A 21470-nucleotide genomic window follows, 5' to 3' on the forward strand; every position below is an offset into this window, starting at 1 on the left:
TGATGGTGTTGGAGCAGATGGAGCCAGATCGAACCTGCTGGGGTCTGTTGGTCAGATAGTCCATGACCCAGTTGCAGGTGGAGGTGTTAATGCCCAGATCTAGAAGTTTGGCTATTCACTTGGATGGAATGATGGTATTGAATGCTGAGCTGAAGTCAACAAACAGCATACGTGCATAGGTGTTCTTATTGTCCAAGTGTGTGAGCACAGAGTGCAGTGCCATGGAAACTGCATCTTCTGTGCTTCTATTGCTTCGGTAGGCAAACTGGTGAGAGTCAAATGTGGTTGGCAGAGAGTCCTTCAGGTGTGCCAGGACCAGCCGCTCAAAGCACTTCATGACAATGGGTGTCAGTGCTACAGGGCGGTAGTTGTTCAGGCACGTTAGGTTGGAGTGTTTTGGCACTGGCACAATTGAGGTGCATTTGAAGCAAGTGGGAACAGCTGCTTGGGCAAGAGACAGGTTGAAGATGTCAGTAAAGACCCCAGAGAGCTGCTTAGCACATGCCCTGAGTACATGACCAGGGATGTTGTCTGGTCCAGCGGCTTAGTGTGCGCTGATCCGGTTCAGTGCATTGCAGACATCTGTGGAGGAGATTTTGATTGGAGAGTGATCAGCCGAGAGCTTTGTGGCAGTTTCTTTGTTGTCTCTTTCAAAGCGAGCATAAAAGACATTAAGCTCATTTAAAAAGAGGACATCAGTGGCAGCGGGGGTGGGGTGTGAGGATTTGTAATCACTGATGGCCTGGATGCCTTGCCACATACGTCGAGGGTCAGAGTTGGAAAAGTGTTCCTCTATCTTTTGCTTGTAGCAGTGCTTGGCCTCTTTGATGCCCCTCTTCAGGTTAGCTCTGGATGTGCTGTAGGCCTGAGCGTCACCTGACCTGAAGGCAGTAGTGCGTGCCTTCAGCAGGAGGCGCACCTCCTTCTTCATCCATGGCTTATGATTTGGGTATGTGATGATCTGTTTCTGGGTAGTAACACTGTCTATGGTTGAACTGATGTAATCCAGTACAGAGGAGGTGTAGCAGTTGATGTCTGTGTAAGAGTCACTGGTGGCCTGAGAAGCAAATGTACTCCAGTCTGTGTGTAGAAACCTTTCCTGAAGTGTGAAATCTGCCTCTGCGGGCCACACCTTGATGGTTCTCACTGATGGCTTTACCCGGTTGATGAGGGGTGCATATTTGGGGGTGAGAAACAAAGAAAGGTGATCTGACTGTCCCAGGTGGGGGAGGGGGGTCGCTGTGTAGCCATGTTTTCGTGAAGATCATGACATTATAGTTCCGAAGTTTCATGCTGTAAATGATGCTGAGACGAATCTCCTCTATTTTGTTTACCAGTGACCGAACATTGGCGAGGAAGATGCTGGGTAAAGAGAGCCGGTGTGGTGTTAGCTTTAGCTTAGCTTTCACTCCACCACGCTTCCCCCGCCTTTGTTTACGACGCCGCCTGCGAGCACTTCCGCCCGGCCGGGTAGAGTGAGCTGCCTCGGGTGCTCTGGTGATCTCAGGAAGGAGATGAAGGTTGTCGATAAAACTGTCGGGAAGTCGTAAACCATTATCCAAAAGCTCACGTTGGGTGTACGATGTATATGCACAGCTGTTCTGCACGAACAGACCTGAGATGAGCAACAGGAATACTGCAAAATTGCAGATTCTGGAGAGACCCTGAGCCTCGCGATGTGCTCGCACCGCCATCTTGGATCACAAGATATGAGTGGTAGGGGCAGTGTGTCGGGGAGGAAAAGTGGAAACTGTGCAGCACCCACAGAGTCATACTTTGACTTGAGCATGTCACTACACTGGAGTTCAATCAGCTCCATTTGGAGGTTGGCTGGTGCACTTTCCATGTCAACCACAAACGGATTACTGAGCAGTTCAAATCTGCATTTCTGTGCTTCAAAGTCGGCAAATCGCCGGGTGAATTCAGCGCTGAATACGCTGAGATTTTCAGCGGACTCGATTGACACCCCAACGCAATAACAAAGCATTCTGGGATTTGTAGTATTAGCGGTGTATGCGCTACATACTGGCAGGCCAGCTCTAATACACATTTGATATGATCTCGTGGGCCAAATATTATTACATCGCGGGCCAGATTTCGCCTGCGGGCCTGAGTTTGACACCCCTGCTTTAGATAATGTGCTTGTGGAGATTTGTGCTCATTCAGTCACAAGGGTTTTTATAAAATCAGACACTGATGCAGGGTGAGGAGTCCTGGGGTGCAGTCAGTGATCCAATTTATCCCAAATGTGTTTAGTAGATGTACGTATTAAAATGGGCTTCATACGGGTTCTCTAAACACACATTCCTATGTTTCAGTGTCTGTAAGATCTTTACGATTTGAGTATTAAGGTACACAGAATTTCCTTGTCTGGGCTCACACATCTCTAGTTACTATGTCCTCTTACCTAATCAGAAACAGTTTTAGCTTGGGTTTTTTCCAGTGTGTATATATACTTGTCTGTTATCTGCATTCAACTGAAGAAAAAAAAACATACGCACCATTCTGTGTGCTGTGTGATTCTTCCCTGATCAGAAAAAAAATCGTAGATTGTATGGAAAACCTTTCCAAGAATAATTTTTTCCGGCATGATAAAAATCTAACAGTAGGGTTGAGGTCAGATTTATACTCCATCCCAAATATTCCACTCCAACCCATGGAAATCATTTTGTGCACAAGGCCTTTGTGATGCCTGAACAGGTTAGGGTCTACTAGTTCAGATGAGAGGTAAATGTATTGCTACCACACCCAAAGACATCCTATACCAGGAGTCACCAACGTGGTCACCAACAGGTCGCCCACAAGGACCACATGAGTCGCCCGTGGGTGTTGGATCTATAATGATCTCAGATGTTGAGCTATTTTATTAATTGCTCAGGAGCTCCTGGTAGAGCGACGTAGAAAAGTGCTTTAAATCTCTAGTAATTAATAAAATCTACACTGGTACGCCAGATTACAAAAATAATAATTGAAAATAATCAGGGACTCCGCTGTACGGACATCTAGGGGAAGTTCATTTCACCACCTTGGTGCCAGAACAGAGAATAGCCTTGAAGTGTACTTACCTCGCATTCTGAGAGAAGGTGGTACCAGCCGAGCAGTGCTGGAGGATCTCAGACAGCGTGGTGCAGTGCGAGATGTGATTAGGTCACTGAGGTAAGATGGCGCTGGTCCATTTTTAGCCTTGTAGGCAAGCATCAGTGTTTTGAATCTGATACGTGCAGCTGCTGGAAGCCAGTGAATGGAGCGCAGCAGTGGGGTGGTGTGGGAGAACTTGGGCTGATTGAACACAAGCCGTGCAGCTGCGTTTTGGATCATTTGCAGTGGACGGATAGCGTTCAGGGGAAGACCTGCCAGCAGAGAGTTGCAGTAGTCGAGTCTTGAACTCAAAAGAGACTGAACAAGCACCTGGGCAGCCTGTGTGGACAGAAATGGTTGAATCCTTCAGATGTTGTAAAGAAGAAATCTACAAAAACGAGACACATTAGCAACATGTGGGAAGAAGGACAGTTAATTGTCCATAGTTACCCCAAGGTTACGAGCAGTGGCTGAAGGGGAGAGCAGAGAGTCATGAAGTGTTATTTGGAGATCTTGACCTGGAGATGAATCGCCTGGGATGATCAGCAGTTCTGTTTTGCTGGGGTTGAGTTTTAGTTGGTAAGCACTCATCTATGAAAATATGTCTGTCAAGCATGCTGAGATCCGAGCGGAAGCTGTGGTATCTGATGGAGGGAAATAAAAGATTAGTTGAGTGTCATCTGCATAGCAGTGATAAGAAAACCCATGTGAGGATATGACTTCAACAATGGAGTGGGTATAGAGATAGAAAAGGAGGGGACCAAGTACCGAGCATTGTGGGACACCAGTAGTGAGCCTGCACGGGGCAGATGTGGTTTCCCCTCCATGTTACCTGTTATGAACGACCTTCCAGGTAGGAAGCAAACCATTCCCATGCTGTTCCGTGTATACTGAGGCTCTTGAGGGTTGACAAAAGTGTCTTGTGGTTGACTGTGTCAAATGCTGCTGAAACAGATGACAGCTTGGCTGACCAAGCAGCATGCAGTTTCTCAGAAACAGTCAAAAGGGCTGTCTCTGTGAAATGTGCCGCTTTGAAGCCAGACTGGTTTGGATCATGGAGGTTGTTCTGTGAGAGATAGACAGACAGTTGGTTAAAAACAGTGCGTTTCAGAGATTTAGAAAGAAAGGAGAGAAGTGATACCGGTCTGTAGCTGTTGATGTCTGATGGATCCAGAGCAGGTTTCTTCAAGATGGAAACGACCCTTGCTTGCTTGAAGGTAGTTGGTACATAGCCAGATGTTAATGACCTGTTGATGATTATGGAGATGAAGGTCAGGAGATCATGTGTGATGGTCTGAAGCATAGTTGAAGGGATTGGATCCAGAGGACAAGTGGTGGGATTGCAAACTTGGATGACTTGCAGTATCTCATCTCCTGTTAAGGTTGAGAAGCTTGACAGAGACATAGTGGATTGTTGGCTGTGTTGTGTAGTCATTGTTGGGGAGGAAGTGAAGGTCTGGCAGATTTTCTTAATCTTCTCATCATAGAAGAAGGCAAAGTCATTAGCAGTCAGGGAGGATGGAGCAGGGGGGTTGAGGAGTAAAGAGAAGATGTTGTGGAGCTTACGAGGATCTTGTGCAGAGGCCTTTTCTTTGTAGAAGGCAGTTTTGGCAGAAGTCAACTCCAAAGAAAATTTGGTCAGGAGTGCGCGGTAAGATGCGAGGTCTACATAGAGTTGTGATTTTTTCCACTTCCTCTCTGCAGATCTGATCTCTCGTCGATTGCTGCGCAAAACCTCCGATAGCCACGGTGTTGGACAAGAAGTCTTCTTGGGTTTTGTAGGCAAGGGGCAAAGGAGGTCCATGGTTGAGGAGATGAGAGGAAGGAGTCAGTAGAAACGTCCAAGGGTAGAGAGGAAAAGGAGTCGGGGTCAGAAAGAGAAGAAAGAGTACAGGAAGCTACAGAAGAGGGAGAGATGGAGTGAAGGTTAGGACAGATAAGAGAGACATGTAAATTATTTTTAGGGTGAATAGGAATAGGAGTGATTGAAAAGGAAACCAGGTGATGATCAGAGATTGGAAGTGGAGTGGCAGTCATGTCTGTAGCTGGAGTAGGGCAGGTGAAAACCAGGTCCAGGACATTTCCTCCCTTGTGTGTTGGAGGGCAACTGTTAAATGCCAAGGAGAAGGTATTCAGAAAAGGCAAGAGGCAGGATGACTGTAGTTTGTCAGATGGGAGGTTGAAGTCACCAAGACCTGTCAGAGGGGTGCTGTCAGAGGGGAAAGTACTGAGGAGTGTGTCCATCTCTTCTAGAAAAAGTCTCCAAGGGGACCAGAAGGACGATGATGAAAAGATTAATTGGAGAAGTAACTGAAACTGCATGGAATTTAAAAGAAGACATGGTTAGATGAGACAAAGGGATAGGTGTGAAACACCATCTCTGTGATAAAAGTAGACCTGTACCACCACCTCTACCGGTTTCTCTTGGCGAGTGGGAGAAAGCATAGGCAGAAGACAGAGCAGCTGGTGTAGCAGTGTTCTGTGGGGATATCCAGTTCTCACTGTTTGAGATTGAGACAACAGGGGAGGGTAGATGAGGTTACTGGCAATGTGACAGCTGTTCTGTGGATGGGAACGCCTGTGTCTGTAAGAGATGACTACAGAGATGGGTTTGAGGCACATGACTGATCTCTCAAATTTTTTAAAAAAAGTACAAATAAGAAATTCTAAATAAACACTAAGCGTTACTGGCTTTAGGGGGCTACCTACTTGTGGGGGCTAACTACAACTATAGCACCTTCAATATAAGTGAGTAAGCCCTGCCCACAATTCACACCTCAAGTGGTTGGTTCCTTTCAAGGTTTCTTCCACATGCAATCTAATAGACATCTGCATTATAAATATTATGCTAAAGAAATAGTTTATTTGTGCAAGGTATGCTTTATCTGCCGCTGTTATGTTAGTTCCTACGTAAGGGAAATATTTTTTACATATTTTGACAGGCTTCCGCGAGGGGCACATGGGTAATAGGAATTAACGTGCTCATGGCATAGCGTACACGCAACACATGTTATGGATGCATCCGATAAACCCTTCTAAATAACAATAACTGTAAATGATTTAAATCATCCATCTGACTAGTCAATATTGGGAGAGAACAACTAGCTAGCGCGTTGTAATGATAATAGGGCTGCAACAACTAATCGATAAAATTGATAATGATCTATAATAAAATTCATTGTCAACGAATGCCGATATTGATTATTTGGGATTCTCACATTACGGGCTAGCATGATGTTTGTTTTCTAACTTTGGAACAGTCGCACTATATCTGTTCTGTTGTGACTTCACGACTTCATCAGCTCGCTCGCATAGTGATGGATTCAATAAAACCGGTGAGAACAAACACTAAATATAAAGTCAGCAAATAAAAGCAGCAGTAAACAAATTATATTTTTTAAACGAATGCGTATGCATTTGTACGCTAATGTTTATTTTTTTCCTTTCTTTTTAGGCTGTGTTTCTCCATTGCATTCTCTTTTTATAGCATTTGTCTACTCCAACAAATAGTGATTTCCAGTGTTCCAAAGCTTATTTTCAAAGTTTGTACATATAATTTATTACAACGCTTTTACTGTTCTCCTTATATGTTTTGCTTTCCTAGCGTGCAATATAAATCAACAGCAAGCCAAACTCTGTTCAAGAGCCAGGATATGAGCAACTTGCTCCTTTATTAGTCCCATGTGGGGTTTACACAATTAAACTCAGTGGCCATTGAACCGAGTAAAACTGTAAATGAAATGAAAAAAATATATAAAAATTATGAGTTCGTTGCTTCCTATTTCCTATTACCTGGCTCACGGTAACACAAAATAAGAGTCCTCAAATAAGACTTACACAGTAGCGGCAGGCAAAAATGAAACATACAGAACATTAAAGGTTCATAAGAAGTATAATATTAATAAATGTAAATATCCATCACATAATGTACACAGCCTCTAACAGAGGCAGAACACTCCCCACCTGGCATTATTAATGCCATTATAACAGTTTGTGATTAATCTTACTTAGTCTTCCTTGGATCACATCAGAAATTGGCCTTAAGCGTTACCGCCTGGGGTTGTCCTAACCTCTACCTTGTAGACCTTTCCGTCATTGCTCGGGAAGACGGATGTGATTAACCCCAAAGGCCAGTCTTCCTTGGTAACTTGGTAATTTGCTTTAACAGCACAATATCTCCAGGGTGCAGATTTTGGTAAATCTCATGCTATCTGCGTCGAGGTTGGAGTGTACTGATGTATTCTTTTCTCCATCGGCTCCAGAATTCGTTAGTCAATGCCTGCACTCACCTCCACTGACATTTCAAGAGCTCTTTTTCAGTGTAGCTCTCCAATGGAACAGGTACTCCAGGCTTCTGTGTTAAGAGAGTTGCTGGAGTTAGTATGTATGGAGAATACGGATCTACCGAGACAGGTCTACCAAAGGTCTAGCATTCATGATTGCTGAAACCTCTGCCATCAAAGTGCAAAGTACCTCATGAGTTAAGTGAGTGTGTTTCTTCTGCAACAGCATACTATCTAGAATCCTGCAGGTTACACCGATCATGCATTCCTATGCTCCGCCCATGTGGGAAGGGTGTGGAGGATTAAATTCCCAAGTACAGCTGTTCTCATGGAGGTATTTAAGAAGACTTGTCTGTTTTTCTTTTGTTGGTTTCATGCCCAGTTTTTGACTTGCTCCAATAAATTTGGTTCCCCTGTCCTATCTAAGCTATTTTGCTGGTCCTCCCACAGCAAAAAACCTTTGCAGCGCATTGATGCAACTGGCAGTGTTCATAGACTATGACCTCTATGTGTACTGCTTGTGTACTCATACATGTGAAGAGCATAGCCCAGCTTTTATTTTTAACTTTACCGGCTTTGGTGCACGGAGTGACCACTGTCTATGGACCAAAAACATCTAACCCTATGTATGTAAATGGAGGAGATGCCTTGAGGTGTTTAGGAGGAAGATCTGCCATCTTTTGAACTTCTTGCTTTCTTCTGAGTTTGCGGCATAAAACACAACAATGAAGGATAGAGTTTATCAGTCTTTTTCCCCCAACAATCCACAAGCCAGCCAGTCGGACTGCTCCTTCTGTGAACTGTCTCTCTTGATGGTACACTTTGGCGTGTTAATATCTCACCAACAGCTTAGCAACATGACATTGCTTTGGGAGGATGACTGGATTCTTTACCTTTGACTCAACCGGAGCATGTTTCAAGCATCCTCCAACCCTCAAAAGACCGTCATCAATGTAGGGGTCAAGATTCTATAGTGCACTTGAATGTAAAACTTGTTCATTTCTCTGCAGTGCAGTATATTCTTCTGGATATAGTTCTTTCTGCGTGTGCAGAAGTATTATTCTCTTTGCTGCTGTCTGCTCTTTAGGTGTGCTTATGTTACTGCACATGCCATCCTTTACATGCATGTGATGTGGTAATGAAACTTGACTACTAACTTGAGAACGTGCCTGATGAATCAGAAAAGAAATTGCTCTCTGCAAAGATTCCCAGGTAGAAAAGTGTTGAAACTGTTCTGAAAAGAGGCTTCCTCCAACTCGAGCGATGAAGCTGGTTATACAAGGTCTGACTTCTGCATCTGTTTCCGGATTACCTTCATCATTCAGAGCTCTGAAGTACGCTACTGCCCCTATAGCCCAGTTTGAGGCATCTGAAAAGACACACAACTCCATGTATGAAGTGTTTGAAAACGAATGGTGTAAGTATGTGCGTGAGATGTGAAGGTTATTTAGATTTTGAAGTGAGGTTTTCCATTCCTCCCACATGTTTCTCTTCCCCTCAGGAAGAACAGTGTCCCAATCTTGTACCTCTTTAGCCAGCTCACGTACTAGCGCTCTTCCCCTGATAGTCACCGGTGCCACGAAGCCCAAAGGGTCAAAGAGGCTATTCACAACAGAGAGTACTCCACGATGAGTGTAGGGCTGGTTGTTTGCTGCAACTCTGAAGGTGAAAGTATATGTTTACATATCCCAGTACAAACCTAGGCTTCTCTGGGCAGGCCAACTCTCATTTCCAAAATTCAGATCTTGGAGACCAGAAGCAAGATCTTCCAGTGGGAAAGCTTGCATGACTTTGACACTATTTAACGCTATCTTGTGGGGCTTAATATTTGACTTGGAAAGCGATTCCTAAGTGCGCTTGAGCAGGTCGATTGCTTCGGCTTCTTTTGGAAAGGACATGAGGCCATCGTCCACATAGAAGTGCCTGTTAACAAAGTGTGAAGTGTCAGTTCCATACTCTTGTTCACCTTCCTGTGCAGCCAACTGTAGGCCATATATAGCCACTGACAGAGAAGGGCTGTTTCCAAAAACATGTACCCTCATACGGTAGTCTACCACCTGCTGGCTCAAGTCGCCATCGCTGTACCAGAGAAATCTCAAATAGTTTCTGTGTTCCTCTTTCACCAGAAAACCATAGAACATTCGTTGGATGTCCGCCATAATTGCAATGCGATCTTTCCTGAACCGTTTAGCACACCTAACAGCAGGTTGTTTAAGTCAGGGCCTGAGAGGAGCACATTGTTCAAAGAAATACCTTGGTGCTGTGCACTGGAATCAAATACCACCCGTATTTTTCCCGTTTTTTGCGGATGATACAAGCCGAAGATGGGTAAATACCAACATTCTTCATCCTCGTGGATAGGTGGTGCTCTTTCTGCGTGGTGGTTCTGGAAGAGTTCCTCCATGACGGCAGAAAACTGTTCCTCCATCTCACGGTTTTTACTCAACGTGCACCGCAAAGAATTGAGGCGAGACAAAGCTTGTTCCTGATTATTTGGGAGTAATGGTCTGGGTCTATCACATTTAACTAAACATACTCTATTGCAATATAAACTAAACTGATTAAATATTAAAATTAATTTACAATGTTTTCGATAGGATTCAGAAGAAGGATCAATTAAAACGTGACATGCCAAGCTCTTGCTGCGCCATGAGTTCGTTGCTTCCTATTTCCTATTACCTGGCTCATGGTAACATAGTGTTTTTTAAAATATTAAATATAATACATAGCCATATATACACTATATTGCCAAAAGTATTTGCTCGTCTGCCTTCACATGCAAATGAACGTGAGTAACATCTGATTCATAGGGTTTAATATGATGTTGGCCCACCCTTTGCACCTACAGTATAACAGCCTCAAATCTTCTGGGAAGGCTTTCCTTTCAGGTTTATGAGTCTGCTAATGGGAATTTTTGACCATACTTCTAGAAGCGCATTTGTGAGGTCAGACACTTATGTGTGATGAGAAGGCCTGGATCACAGTCTCCGCTCTAATTCATCCCAAAAGTGTTCTATCAGGTTGAGGTGCAGGTAGGGCATTTTCCTCCACACCAAACTCACTCATCCATTTAAGGACCTTGCTTTGTGCACTAGTGTGCAGTCATGTTGGAACAGGAACTGGTTGCCCCTAAACTTAGCATGAATTACTGGAACCATGTCCTGTGGTCTGATGAGACTAAGATAAACTTGTTTGGCTGGATGTGGTGTCCATTATGTGTGGCGAAGGCCTGGTAAGGAGTACTAAGAAGACTGTGGCTTGCCTACAGTCAAGCATAGTAATGGTAGCATCATTGTCTGGAGCTGCATGAGTGCTGCTGGTACTAGGGAGCTGCGGTTCATTGAGGAAAACATGGATTTCAACATGTACTGTGACATTCTGAAGCAGAACCTAATGCGCTTCCTTCATAAACTAGGTCGAACAGCAGTTTTCCAATATGAAAATGACCCCAAATACACTGCCAAGATAAACTGCCTTGCTGAAGGTGATGGAGTGGTCAAGTATGTCTCCAGACCTGAACCCTAATGAGCACCTGTGGGGCATCCTCCAGCGGAAGATCCCAGCAACAATTTGTGCAGCACCACTGAATTTCATGCCAAGGAGGATTAATGCAGTGCTAGATAATAATAGTGCTCACAAAAAATATTTACACTTTGAACATGTTCAATTTGCATGTACTCACTTTTGTTGCCAGCTATCTTGACAATAATGGCTGTATGTTAAGTTATTTTCAGAGGACAGTAAATCTGTATTGTTATACAAGCTGCACATTGACTAATCTAAAATATATAACATTTTCATCTCAATTGTATTGTCCATTGATATTCTTAATTTTTGCTAAAATGTGAGGGGTGTATTCACTTTTGTGAGATACTATGTGTGTGTGTGTGTGTGTGTGTGTGTGTGTGTGTGTGTGTGTGTGTGTGTAGCTACAGTTGTGTTCAAAATTATTCAACCCCCAATGCTGTAAATGGTTTTAGGGAATTTAGTGTACAATTGTAATTGTATTCAGAATGAAATCCTACAAGGACTTCTTAAAGAACCATATGCAACTAAAATGACATCAATTAGTTTTGTAATACAGTAGTAAATGTTTCTTTTGTGAATTCTTCATTGACATAATTATTCAACCCCTTAAAGACTACCACTCTGAAGAACAGAGGTTCAATGAAGTGTTTTCAATCAGGTATTGAAAACACCTGTGGATATCAGGGAGCAGCAATAAAGCCTAATAAGCACCAATTAGGCAGCTTTAAAATGACTGTGATACTCAGCTCCTTCTAGACATTTACTGGTGTGGTTACAAACATGGTGAGGTCAAGAGAATGGTCCAGGAAGACAAGAGAACAGGTGATTACTCTTCACAGGAAGGGCAATGGCTATAAGAAGATTGCAAAGATGTTAAACATACCAAGAGACACCATAGGAAGCATCATTCGCAAATTCAAGGCAAAGGGCACTGTTGAAACGCTACCTGGTCGTGGCAGAAAGAAGATGCTGACTTGACTGCTGTGCGCTACCTGAAGCGTAGAGTGGAGAAAAGTCCCGTGTGACTGCTGAGGAACTGAGAAAAGATTTGTCAGATGTGGGTACTGAAGTTTCTGCTCAGACAATACGGCGCACCCTGCGTAATGAAGGCCTCCATGCCAGAACTCCCAGGCGCACCCCCTTGCTGTCCCCAAAGAATAAGAAGAGTCGACTGCAGTATGCCAAAAGTCATGTGGACAAACCACAGAAGTTTTGGGATAGTGTTCTGTGGACTGATGAAACAAAATTAGAACTGTTTGGGCCCATGGATCAACGCTATGTTTGGAGGAGGAAGAACAAGGCCTATGAAGAAAAGAACACCTTGCCTACTGTGAAGCATGGCGGGGGGTCAATCATGCTTTGGGGCTGTTTTGCTTCTGCAGGTACTGGGAAGCTTCAGCGTGTGCAAGGTACCATGAATTCTCTTCAGTACCAGGAGATATTGGATGACAATGTGATGCAGTCGTCACAAACCTGAGGCTTGGAAGACGTTGGACCTTTCAACAGGACAATGATCCCAAGCAGTCCACTAGAGCATGGTTGCAGATTAAAGGCTGGAACATTTTGAAGTGGCCATCGCAGTCACCAGACTTAAATCCGATTGAGAACCTCTGGTGGGACTTAAAGAAAGCAGTTGCAGTGCAAGCCTAAGAATGTGACTGAACTGGAGGCTTTTGCCCATGATGAATGGGCGAAGATACCCGTAGATCGCTGCAAGACACTTGTGTCAAGCTATGCTTCACGTTTAGAAGCTGTTATAACTGTAAAAGGATGTTGTACTAAGTACTAAGATTGAATGTCACTTGGGGGTTGAATAAAACTGATAATGATGTGAGCTCAGAAAAGACATTTGTGGTTATTTCATTATAAATGTTATGTTATATTTGTCTGACCTACACGTGCCTCTTTGATTTAATTGTAAGCAGGATGACTGAATGATCATAATCAATGTCAAACCGACCAAAACAATCAATTTCAGTGGGGGTTGAATAATTTTGAACACAACTGTATATGTATTGATGTCTTTTACTAAATCTTGGTACATTAAATTTTTCTGAAACTAACATAAAACCTAGTGATAAGTAAAACAAATAATTTAAAATACAATTTAATTATTTAAGGTATTCACTGAAATTATGTCATGAAGGCACCAGAAATAGACACAAAATTAGAAGTAGTAGATCAATGCTAAACTAAATACTTTTTTATCTGTTTATAAATCTAGTCAATTTGCCTTGGCCTACTTACAATAAGACATATTTACCTGCAATCCTCTTCATCCAGGAGGCCTCATCAATGCCTAGATTACTATTCAGGATCTTTAAGATGTTGCCCAGGATTAGACTCAGGTGCTCAGAAGTGACAGTGGTGCTACATGCAGTTTCTGTGCCCTTGGCCTGGTTCTCTGTCCCTCTCTTCCACCAGTAGGATAAGTAGTTACACAGCATGGGCAGCACTACCTCAATGACATGGGGCATTTCAGTGTAGCGAGCTCCTGATTCAGACATGTCATTTATGTCTTTCATCAGACAGTCCAGATGGGGTACTTCAGGGCACATCTGTTCTACAGTATCAGGCATGCCTAATACTGAGGAGAGAGGTAAAATGGGTTAGTGGGTTAAAATAATTTCAAACTAACATATAACATGAGCTTAATATTATTACAAGGCATTACAAGGTTGTGTGAACACAGCACTATCTGGAGGATGGTGGATTTTCAAGAACGTAATTATAATATAAATAAATGAGATCACAATGTGGTAGTTGAATAATAATTTAAAGCTTGAATTAATGATGACAACTAAAGATACTGCTATCAACTAAAAAGATAGCCTGGTAAGTAATAATTAAATTAAAAATAATTAAACAAAAATAATTAAAAAAATAAATTAGGTTTACTGCCTAAAGATGTAACACTTACTGGCTTGTTCACATGATGTTTTAGTGTTGAAGACAGAGAATGGGTTGTGTGTATTGAGGTGAGGCTCCAAAAATGCCACGGGCATGGCTCCCGCTAAGGTGGCCAAACACTCACCTAGAGCTGGAAGGTGTCTACAGTAAAACAGACATACAAGTAAAGTTACTATAATACTTACAAACCTCTGACAAACCACCTGCATGTCTTCCCTCACCACATCCTAAAACCTACTTGACCTTCCTGCCCCCATGGGGACCCGTGGTAGAATAGGTCCCTAGCACCCCCTTGCTGTTTGTAAAAGGCGACAAATGGGGCAACATGTTGGCTGTGAGTTGTGACCAGTGTCTGTGGAGGAATAAGACCTCTTATTTGTGGAATGTGATTAGCTGAGACCTTTCCAAGACCACCCCAATGCTTTGGTTCCTACTTCATATTGATGGGTGGTTGCTATACTGCCAATTAAATCATCCGTGTGTTTCACTTCCCTGAAGGCGGTGGCAATCGGGCAATTTGAACATTGGCTCTTTTTGCAAGAGTATGTCATCCTTGTATCTCTGATGTATATCTGCTGGATTTCCACAGCTCCGTGCATCCCCTGGTTGGACTCCATGGTGGGTGGGGAGCAAAGATGATGAGTGAAAATTAAAACAAATATAGCAAATAAACAAACCCCCAAAAAACGAATATTAGAACAGTATGTGGATGATGACATTAGCACTGGGTGTGAACTGATTTTTTTAAATCTCTCTCAACTGATGTAGTACTTCCAAAGTTATCCCCATTTACAATAAAAAAATGGAATGGCAGGAATTGCAGGAACAGTTAATGATGTAAAAAAGTTTAGATCAGGCCAGATTTTGATTGAAAGTTTAAAAAAGCCCATGCTGACGATTTGCTACAAGCAAGTACCTTAGAGGGTGTTCTATTAAAAGCCACGTGTCACCCATATCTAAACAGCAGCAGAGGAATTATCAAAACAAGAGAACTCAAGGATATAGATGAAGCTGAAATAGCCACAGAATTAACAAAAGAAGGTGTTACAAATGTGAAGTAAATTTTAATCAGAAAAGGAGATAAAATTATTAAGATTAATACATATATCCTAACTTTCAACAAATTACAGCCACCAGAATGAATCTGTCTAGGATCCTGTCCTTGTTGACATGTACATTCCTAATCCTCTGAGATGCTCTCACTGTCAGGGGTTTGGTCATAGTTCTGCTGCATGTAGAAACAAGTTCGAAAACAGGTGAAAACCTGTCCAGCAGGAGCCACCTCTGCACTGACTGGGACATGTTTAGGGAGGCTGCAACCAACAGCAATTCCATTAAATTGGAGGAGCATACATCATCAGTGACCAGCTACATCAGCAAGTATGTTAATGTGACCATCTCCAAGACCATCACTACATTATCTAAACAGAAGCCATGGATGATTGCAAAAGTGCTTCTGCTGCTGAAAAATAGAGCCTCTGCTTTTAGTGCAGGGGACAAGATGGCCTAAAGAACAGCAAGGCCCAAACTGTCCCATGCCATCAAAGAGGTGAAGTGCACACACGCTAAGCAAATCCACAGCCACTTCCAGGACAGCGGAGACACCTGGCACATGTGGCAGGGCATCCAGATGATTACAAACTACAAGACAACTACACCCCGCTTGTGACTGTGTTGTCTCCCTCCCAGATGCGCTAAATGACTTCTACACCAGTTTTGAGGTGCAGAACAACGTGGAGGCAAGAAAGACCACACCTCCTTCCAGTGACCAGGTGCTCTGTCTACAGCTGAAGTGAGGAAAACTCTAATCAGAGTCAATCCACGTAAGTCTGCGGAACAGACAATGTTTCTGGCAGAGTGCTCAGAAATTGTGCACAACAGCTAGCAGATGTCTTCACTGACATTTTCAACATCTCCCTGAGCAGCAACATTGTTCCTATGTGCTTCAAGACAACAACCATCGTCCCCATGCTGAAGAAGTCTACAGTCTCCTGCCTCAATGACTATCGTCCTGTCGCACTCACACCTATCATCGTGCTTCGAGAGGCTTGTCATGAGGCCATCAAGATCCAGCTTCCACCCTCACTTGACCCCATGCGGTTTGCGTATCGTCCAAACCGTTCCACGGATGATGCCATCTCCACAACCCTCTATCTGGCCCTCACCCACCTGGACAATAAGGACACTTACATACAAATGCTGTTAGTGTCCTTAGTTAGTTCAGCATTCAACACAATCATCCTTTAGCACCTGATTGAGAAGCTGAGCCTAGTGGGCCTGAACAACTCCCTCTGCAACTGGATCCTGGACTTCCTGACTGGAAGATCTCAGTCAGTCTGGATTGGGAACAGCATCTCCAGCACCACCACACTGAGCACTGGGGCCCATCAGGGCTGTGTACTCAGCGACATGCACAGCTCAAATCACAATTATCAAGTTCGCCAACAACACGACCGTGGTTGGTTTTATTAGCAAGAACGACGTCAGCATACAGAGAGGAGGTGCAACAGTTAACAGCCTCTTGTGGAGCCAACAACCCACTCTGAACGTCTCTGAACTTTCTTCACCTTCCTGCTGTCAGGAAAGAGGTTCCGAAGCATTCGGGCCGTCACATCCAGACTGTCCAACAGTTTTTTCCATCAAGCCATCAGGCTCCTCAGTACACAGAACTGAACTGAACTAACACTGAAACTCACACACACACACTCACTCAACTGTGTGTTACTGAACTGTACAAACTGAACTCAACACACACTCATTACTCATCTCAATCCATTCCACCACCATTTATTACTGTTTACATGCTGTTCTCCTTCACCTCTCGACTGCTGCTACTGCTGTTTTTGCACTGCATTGTGTTAATGTTTACAAATACTTTCTTGTTTATAGTCCCTCTTGTTTATAATCCTTTATAGTCCTCTTTTGCACATTACTGTATATAATCAGCGTATACAATAGGTTTACTGGTCGGCTATTTTGGGTTTTGTGTATCTGTCCCACACTGTCTTGTGTTGTCTGTCTGCACTGTTTTTTGTCTGCACAGTTTGCACTTGGTTGCACACAATGCACTTTATGTGGCAAGGACACTTACTTTAGTCCTTGCTCTGTGTTCTGTTAAGTAGCTTTATATTGTGTTTTTGGATCTCTGTGTTGTTTAATGTGGCACCAGGGCTATATATGGAAGAAAGGACAATAAAAGCTTCTTGACTTGACTTGAATCTTTAATACCATATGGAGAACAGGAAATATACCACCATCTTGGAGGGAGGCTATTGTTATCCCTGTCCCCTAACCGTATAAAGACCAGAGTGATGAAAAAAATTATTGTTCAATTACTCTGGCCAATTGTGTCTGCAAAACCATGGAAACCACGGTCAGTGTCCGCCGAGTGTGTATACTGGAGTCAAGGAATCAGATCAGCAATTATCAGTGTGGATTTAGATGAGACAAAAGCACTTTAGACCATCTTATCAGACTGAGTAATATGTTAGGGACAGTTTAATCAAGAAAGAGCATGCTGTAGCTCTATTCTTTGACCCAGAGAAGGCATATAATACCATTCGGAGATATGGTATCCTAAAAAGACCTATATGAAATGGGTTTTAAAAGCAATTTACCCATTATTATTAACAACTTCCTGTCTAACAGAAATTTCCTGTGTTCAAATAGGAACCACATAGGAACCACACTATCACATGTTAAAAATGTACACGTACAGGAACTGGTCCCACAAGGAAGCATCCTTTCAGTCACTTTCTTCAGTATAAAAATCACTAGTATAACAAAGGTCATAGAACCTCATATTTTTTGTAGTCTTTATGTTGATGATATTTATAGGTTACAGAGGGAAAACCATGAATGCAATTGAGCGACAGCTACAGCTATAAATAGACAAGGTAAATGAAAAAAGGATTTAAATTCTCTAAGACAAAGACCGTATGTATGCATTTTTGTCTTCTCCATTCTCAACATCCTGATCCGGAACTACATATTGAAACTGGTAAAGAACTCAAAATCTTGGGATTGGTGTTGGATAACAAACTTAACTTTATTCTACATATTAGAGCTTTAAGGAAAAAATGTTCTTTTTTTAATAACTTTTAGAATAACTATGGATATTCTAAAAGTTTTTAAATCTTATATGCAACTACTTGATACAATACATAATCAAGAAAAACGCATGGCTTTAGCAGCCTTTAGGATAAATCCCATACAAAGCCTCTATATAGAAGCCGGAGGACCATCACTCCAAAACAGGCGTTTGAAATTGGCCTTACAATATGTGGTTAAACTCAAGGAAAACAGAAATCTTATCTCCCTGGGTTTCAACCACAACAACTTCATCCTTATGAAGCTAAAACAAAATATATTAGACCTTTTATTTTATGGATTAAACCAGATCTAGAGAGCCTTAATAATCCTCAATCTGGACCATTTAAAATAGTATCATTTGTTCCCCAGGTCCTATGTGGGATTTGAAAATTCCAACCATTACTTTGTCCCTTTCTTAATACAAGAAAACAGAAACTCATACAAATGAATATTAAAAGAAATACTTGGAACTAAGAAGTTCATTTCCACTACACAAAGCTATATTTACAGCTGCACATGAACAAAACCAACTTAATCTAGCCAATTTGACCTTGTCTCCAAAATCTCCTACCTGCATGGTCCCTCTGACAATCTCATTTCTAATACTGTCCATCCTCGTAAATCCCAATGAAAATCGTAGAATCTTTAACTCTGCCACCTTCAGTTTAGCTTCAGTGTCCTGTTGTTTTTTTTTTTGTTAATGCCATTGTCTCTATTAAACCATACAAAATTGCAGGTCTCACCACGGTCTTATACATTTTCCTTTTCATAAGTATAGAAGGGGTAAGTACCCCTTCTATCCCAAATCACTCGTCACTATTTTTCACCCACTCCATCCAGCCTGCACTATTTTCTTTGCTTCTCTAACACACACTCCATTACTTTGTACTGTTGACACCAGGTACTTAAACTCATCCACCTTCACCCCTTCACAAACTCATCATCTTCTGACCTTCTTTATACTACTCCATCCACATTCATCAGCAAATATTTCATCCATCATCTTCCTCAGTATAAAACCATATTCTTGCTCACAGATTTACCTCTTCTCTCTGCCTAGCTTTCACTACTCTTTCCCATAATTTAAGGGTGTGGCTGACCAACATTATTCATCTGTAATTTCTGCAGGTCTATACATCTGCCTTACTTTTAAAAATCGGTACAGTGGAACCCCGTTGTACGAGCAACCTATTGTACCTCGCCCGCAAAATTTTACCCTGTTTCACGAGCACATTTCGAAGGCACGAGCAAACTCAAGCTGAGGTTCCCCGTTTTCGGCGGAGGGTCGCATCAGTCGCTTAGTTGATGATGTATCACTCGGTCGCTCTCGTTGTTCAGTGCAGCAAAAACGTAACTGTGGCAGCGGCGGTTTGTGAATGGAGGGCGGGTCCGGGAGCAGATAGGCAGGGGATTGCTTTACCTGAAGTTAATGTGACCTAATGATTGTTCTCTCTTTTCAAGTGATCGGAGGGTGCATTTAAGGAGGAGAGCGTGTGTGTGTGCGCGTGCGTGAGCGTGCCAGAGACGTGCTGCGTGGGGCACTAAGCAGACCGACACAAAAAAAACAAATAAAAGTGGATGTGAAGCCTTTGCACCTGACCTGTTGTGGCGTTCCTTATTCCCGTATTCATACGCTCTCCCACAGTAACTTTTTTTAGTTTTATATTTTTATTTCACTAGAAATCTTGAAAAATGTCTCCCAAGAAAATCGGTGATGGTGCTGTGAAAACGAAAGTAAATAGAATTACCATGGAAACCAAGGAGGTTACGAGCGTTTTGTGCGTCTCACACTCGCAATCAACCACTATCACGCGAGTAAGTGTTTATATTACGGTCATTTGCTGTGTATTTGTTTTTAAAAATAGGCTACAATTACTTTTTAAGTGCAGAAATAAGCGATCGAATGAGATCTCGGAACGGATTAAATCACTTTTACATTCATTCCTATGGGGAAAATCAGTTCGAACATACGAGCAAATGGACACACGAGCAATTTTCAAGAACGAATTATGCTTGTACAATGGGGTTCCACTGTACCAACACACTCCTCCATTCCTCAGGCATCCTCTCACTTGCCAAATCGTGTTGAACAATCTAACACTCCACTGCCATCTCTCCTAAACATCTACAAACTTTTACTGGTATGACATTTGTTTGAAGCATGAGGGAGCACTTCTTGATTCACCATCTCATCATCCAACTCTCTCTCTCTCTCTCTCTCTCTCTCTCTCATTTTCTCCATTCATCAGCTGCTCAAAATACTCCCTCCACTTCCTTCAACTTGCAGGACATCCTTCAATGTTCGGTACCTGTGCCTTGCCAATCAGTACAAATCTTTTCCTGTCTATCTTCTCATACAGCTCCTCGGACACCTTTTCTCTAGCTTTTTCCATATCACCCATTCACCTGTTGTTACATCTCCCTGTACTCCTGCCTCCTTTTTCATCTGGCTGCCAGGATGATTATGTTTTGCTGCCAACTTTCTCCTTATGCTTTCCTGCACTTCCTCATTCCACCACCATGTCTTTTTGTCTTCTGTTCTCTTACCAGATAAAAGTTATTTTATTTGTCCCACAGTTGGGAAATATCCATTTTACAACAGCAAAGAAAAAAAATTGCAAATATGAAGCAGAAACATGGTACAAAATATATACAGTACAGTTTATAAATACAGAAGAGAAAAAACCCCAGACAATAAAAGTAGCAATAGTTATACTATCAAATACATTTTTCTCAATTTGTAAAAGTAATATTGCACAGTTTAAATTGTTGTTATTGCACAGTTGCTATTGCACAAAAATTTAAACTACTGTTATTGCACAGTTTAAAAAACAGTATTAACAGTTTGCATTATGGTGACTGGTTAAGTGTGAGCAGCTCTAATAGCAGTAAGGCTGCATCTTACATTGTGTGCAGAGCGAAGGAAGTAAAGCAGCGGGAGTCACAGCATGCACGCTGAGAGAACCGAAAGGGTAAATGTGGTCACCATCTCTGAGCATAACATGAGGAGGGCATTCAGGAGTGAATACCAGGAAGACAGCAGGACCAGATACCATTACAGATCGGGTTCTGAATGTTTGCGTTGACAAGCTAGCAGCAGTGTACACCGAGATCTTAAACCTCTACCTGGGACAGTCTGTAGTCCCCTCATGCTTCAAACAGTCCACCATTGTTTTCGTCCCGAAGAAACCCCAGTCCACCTGCCTCAACGACTACCACCATGTAGCCCTGACCTCAGTATTGATGAAGTGCTTTGAAAGAATAAGGGACTAAGGGACTATAATCTACTGGTAGCATTACTTCTTGGTTTGAGAACAGCACCATGCAGGACATCTACAGCAAGCGGTGCTGTACCAGGGACAGGATGATAGTGAAGGACTTCAGCCACCCCAACAATGGACTCTTTTCTCTGTTGCGTTCTGGGAAGAGCTTCCGATCCTTAAAGGCAAACACGGAGAATGAGGAGGAGTTTCTCCCCGGAGTCTAAACCAGAAAACACATAGCTGGACTTTTCTCTCTGTCTCACTTTCTCCTTGTTGCACAGTTTTTTGCACAATTGCACATGGTCACTTAAACACT

General features: G+C 42.6%; 1 protein-coding gene across 1 annotated transcript in view; it reads right to left on the bottom strand.

Annotated features, from left to right (window-relative positions):
* The window catches only part of LOC124389836 (ryanodine receptor 3-like), a 462748-nt gene that overhangs the window by 111925 nt on the left and 329353 nt on the right, over positions 1-21470 (bottom strand). Inside the window, exons 65-66 of the mRNA XM_046855362.1 lie at positions 13810-13940; positions 13153-13476 (exon numbers count right to left, since the gene is read on the bottom strand). Of these exons, the coding sequence (XP_046711318.1) occupies positions 13153-13476; positions 13810-13940 (455 nt within the window). The remainder of the gene's footprint in view (positions 1-13152; positions 13477-13809; positions 13941-21470) is intronic.

The sequence above is a fragment of the Silurus meridionalis genome, chromosome 8 (genome assembly GCF_014805685.1).
Source record: "Silurus meridionalis isolate SWU-2019-XX chromosome 8, ASM1480568v1, whole genome shotgun sequence".
NCBI classification, from domain to species: domain Eukaryota; kingdom Metazoa; phylum Chordata; class Actinopteri; order Siluriformes; family Siluridae; genus Silurus; species Silurus meridionalis.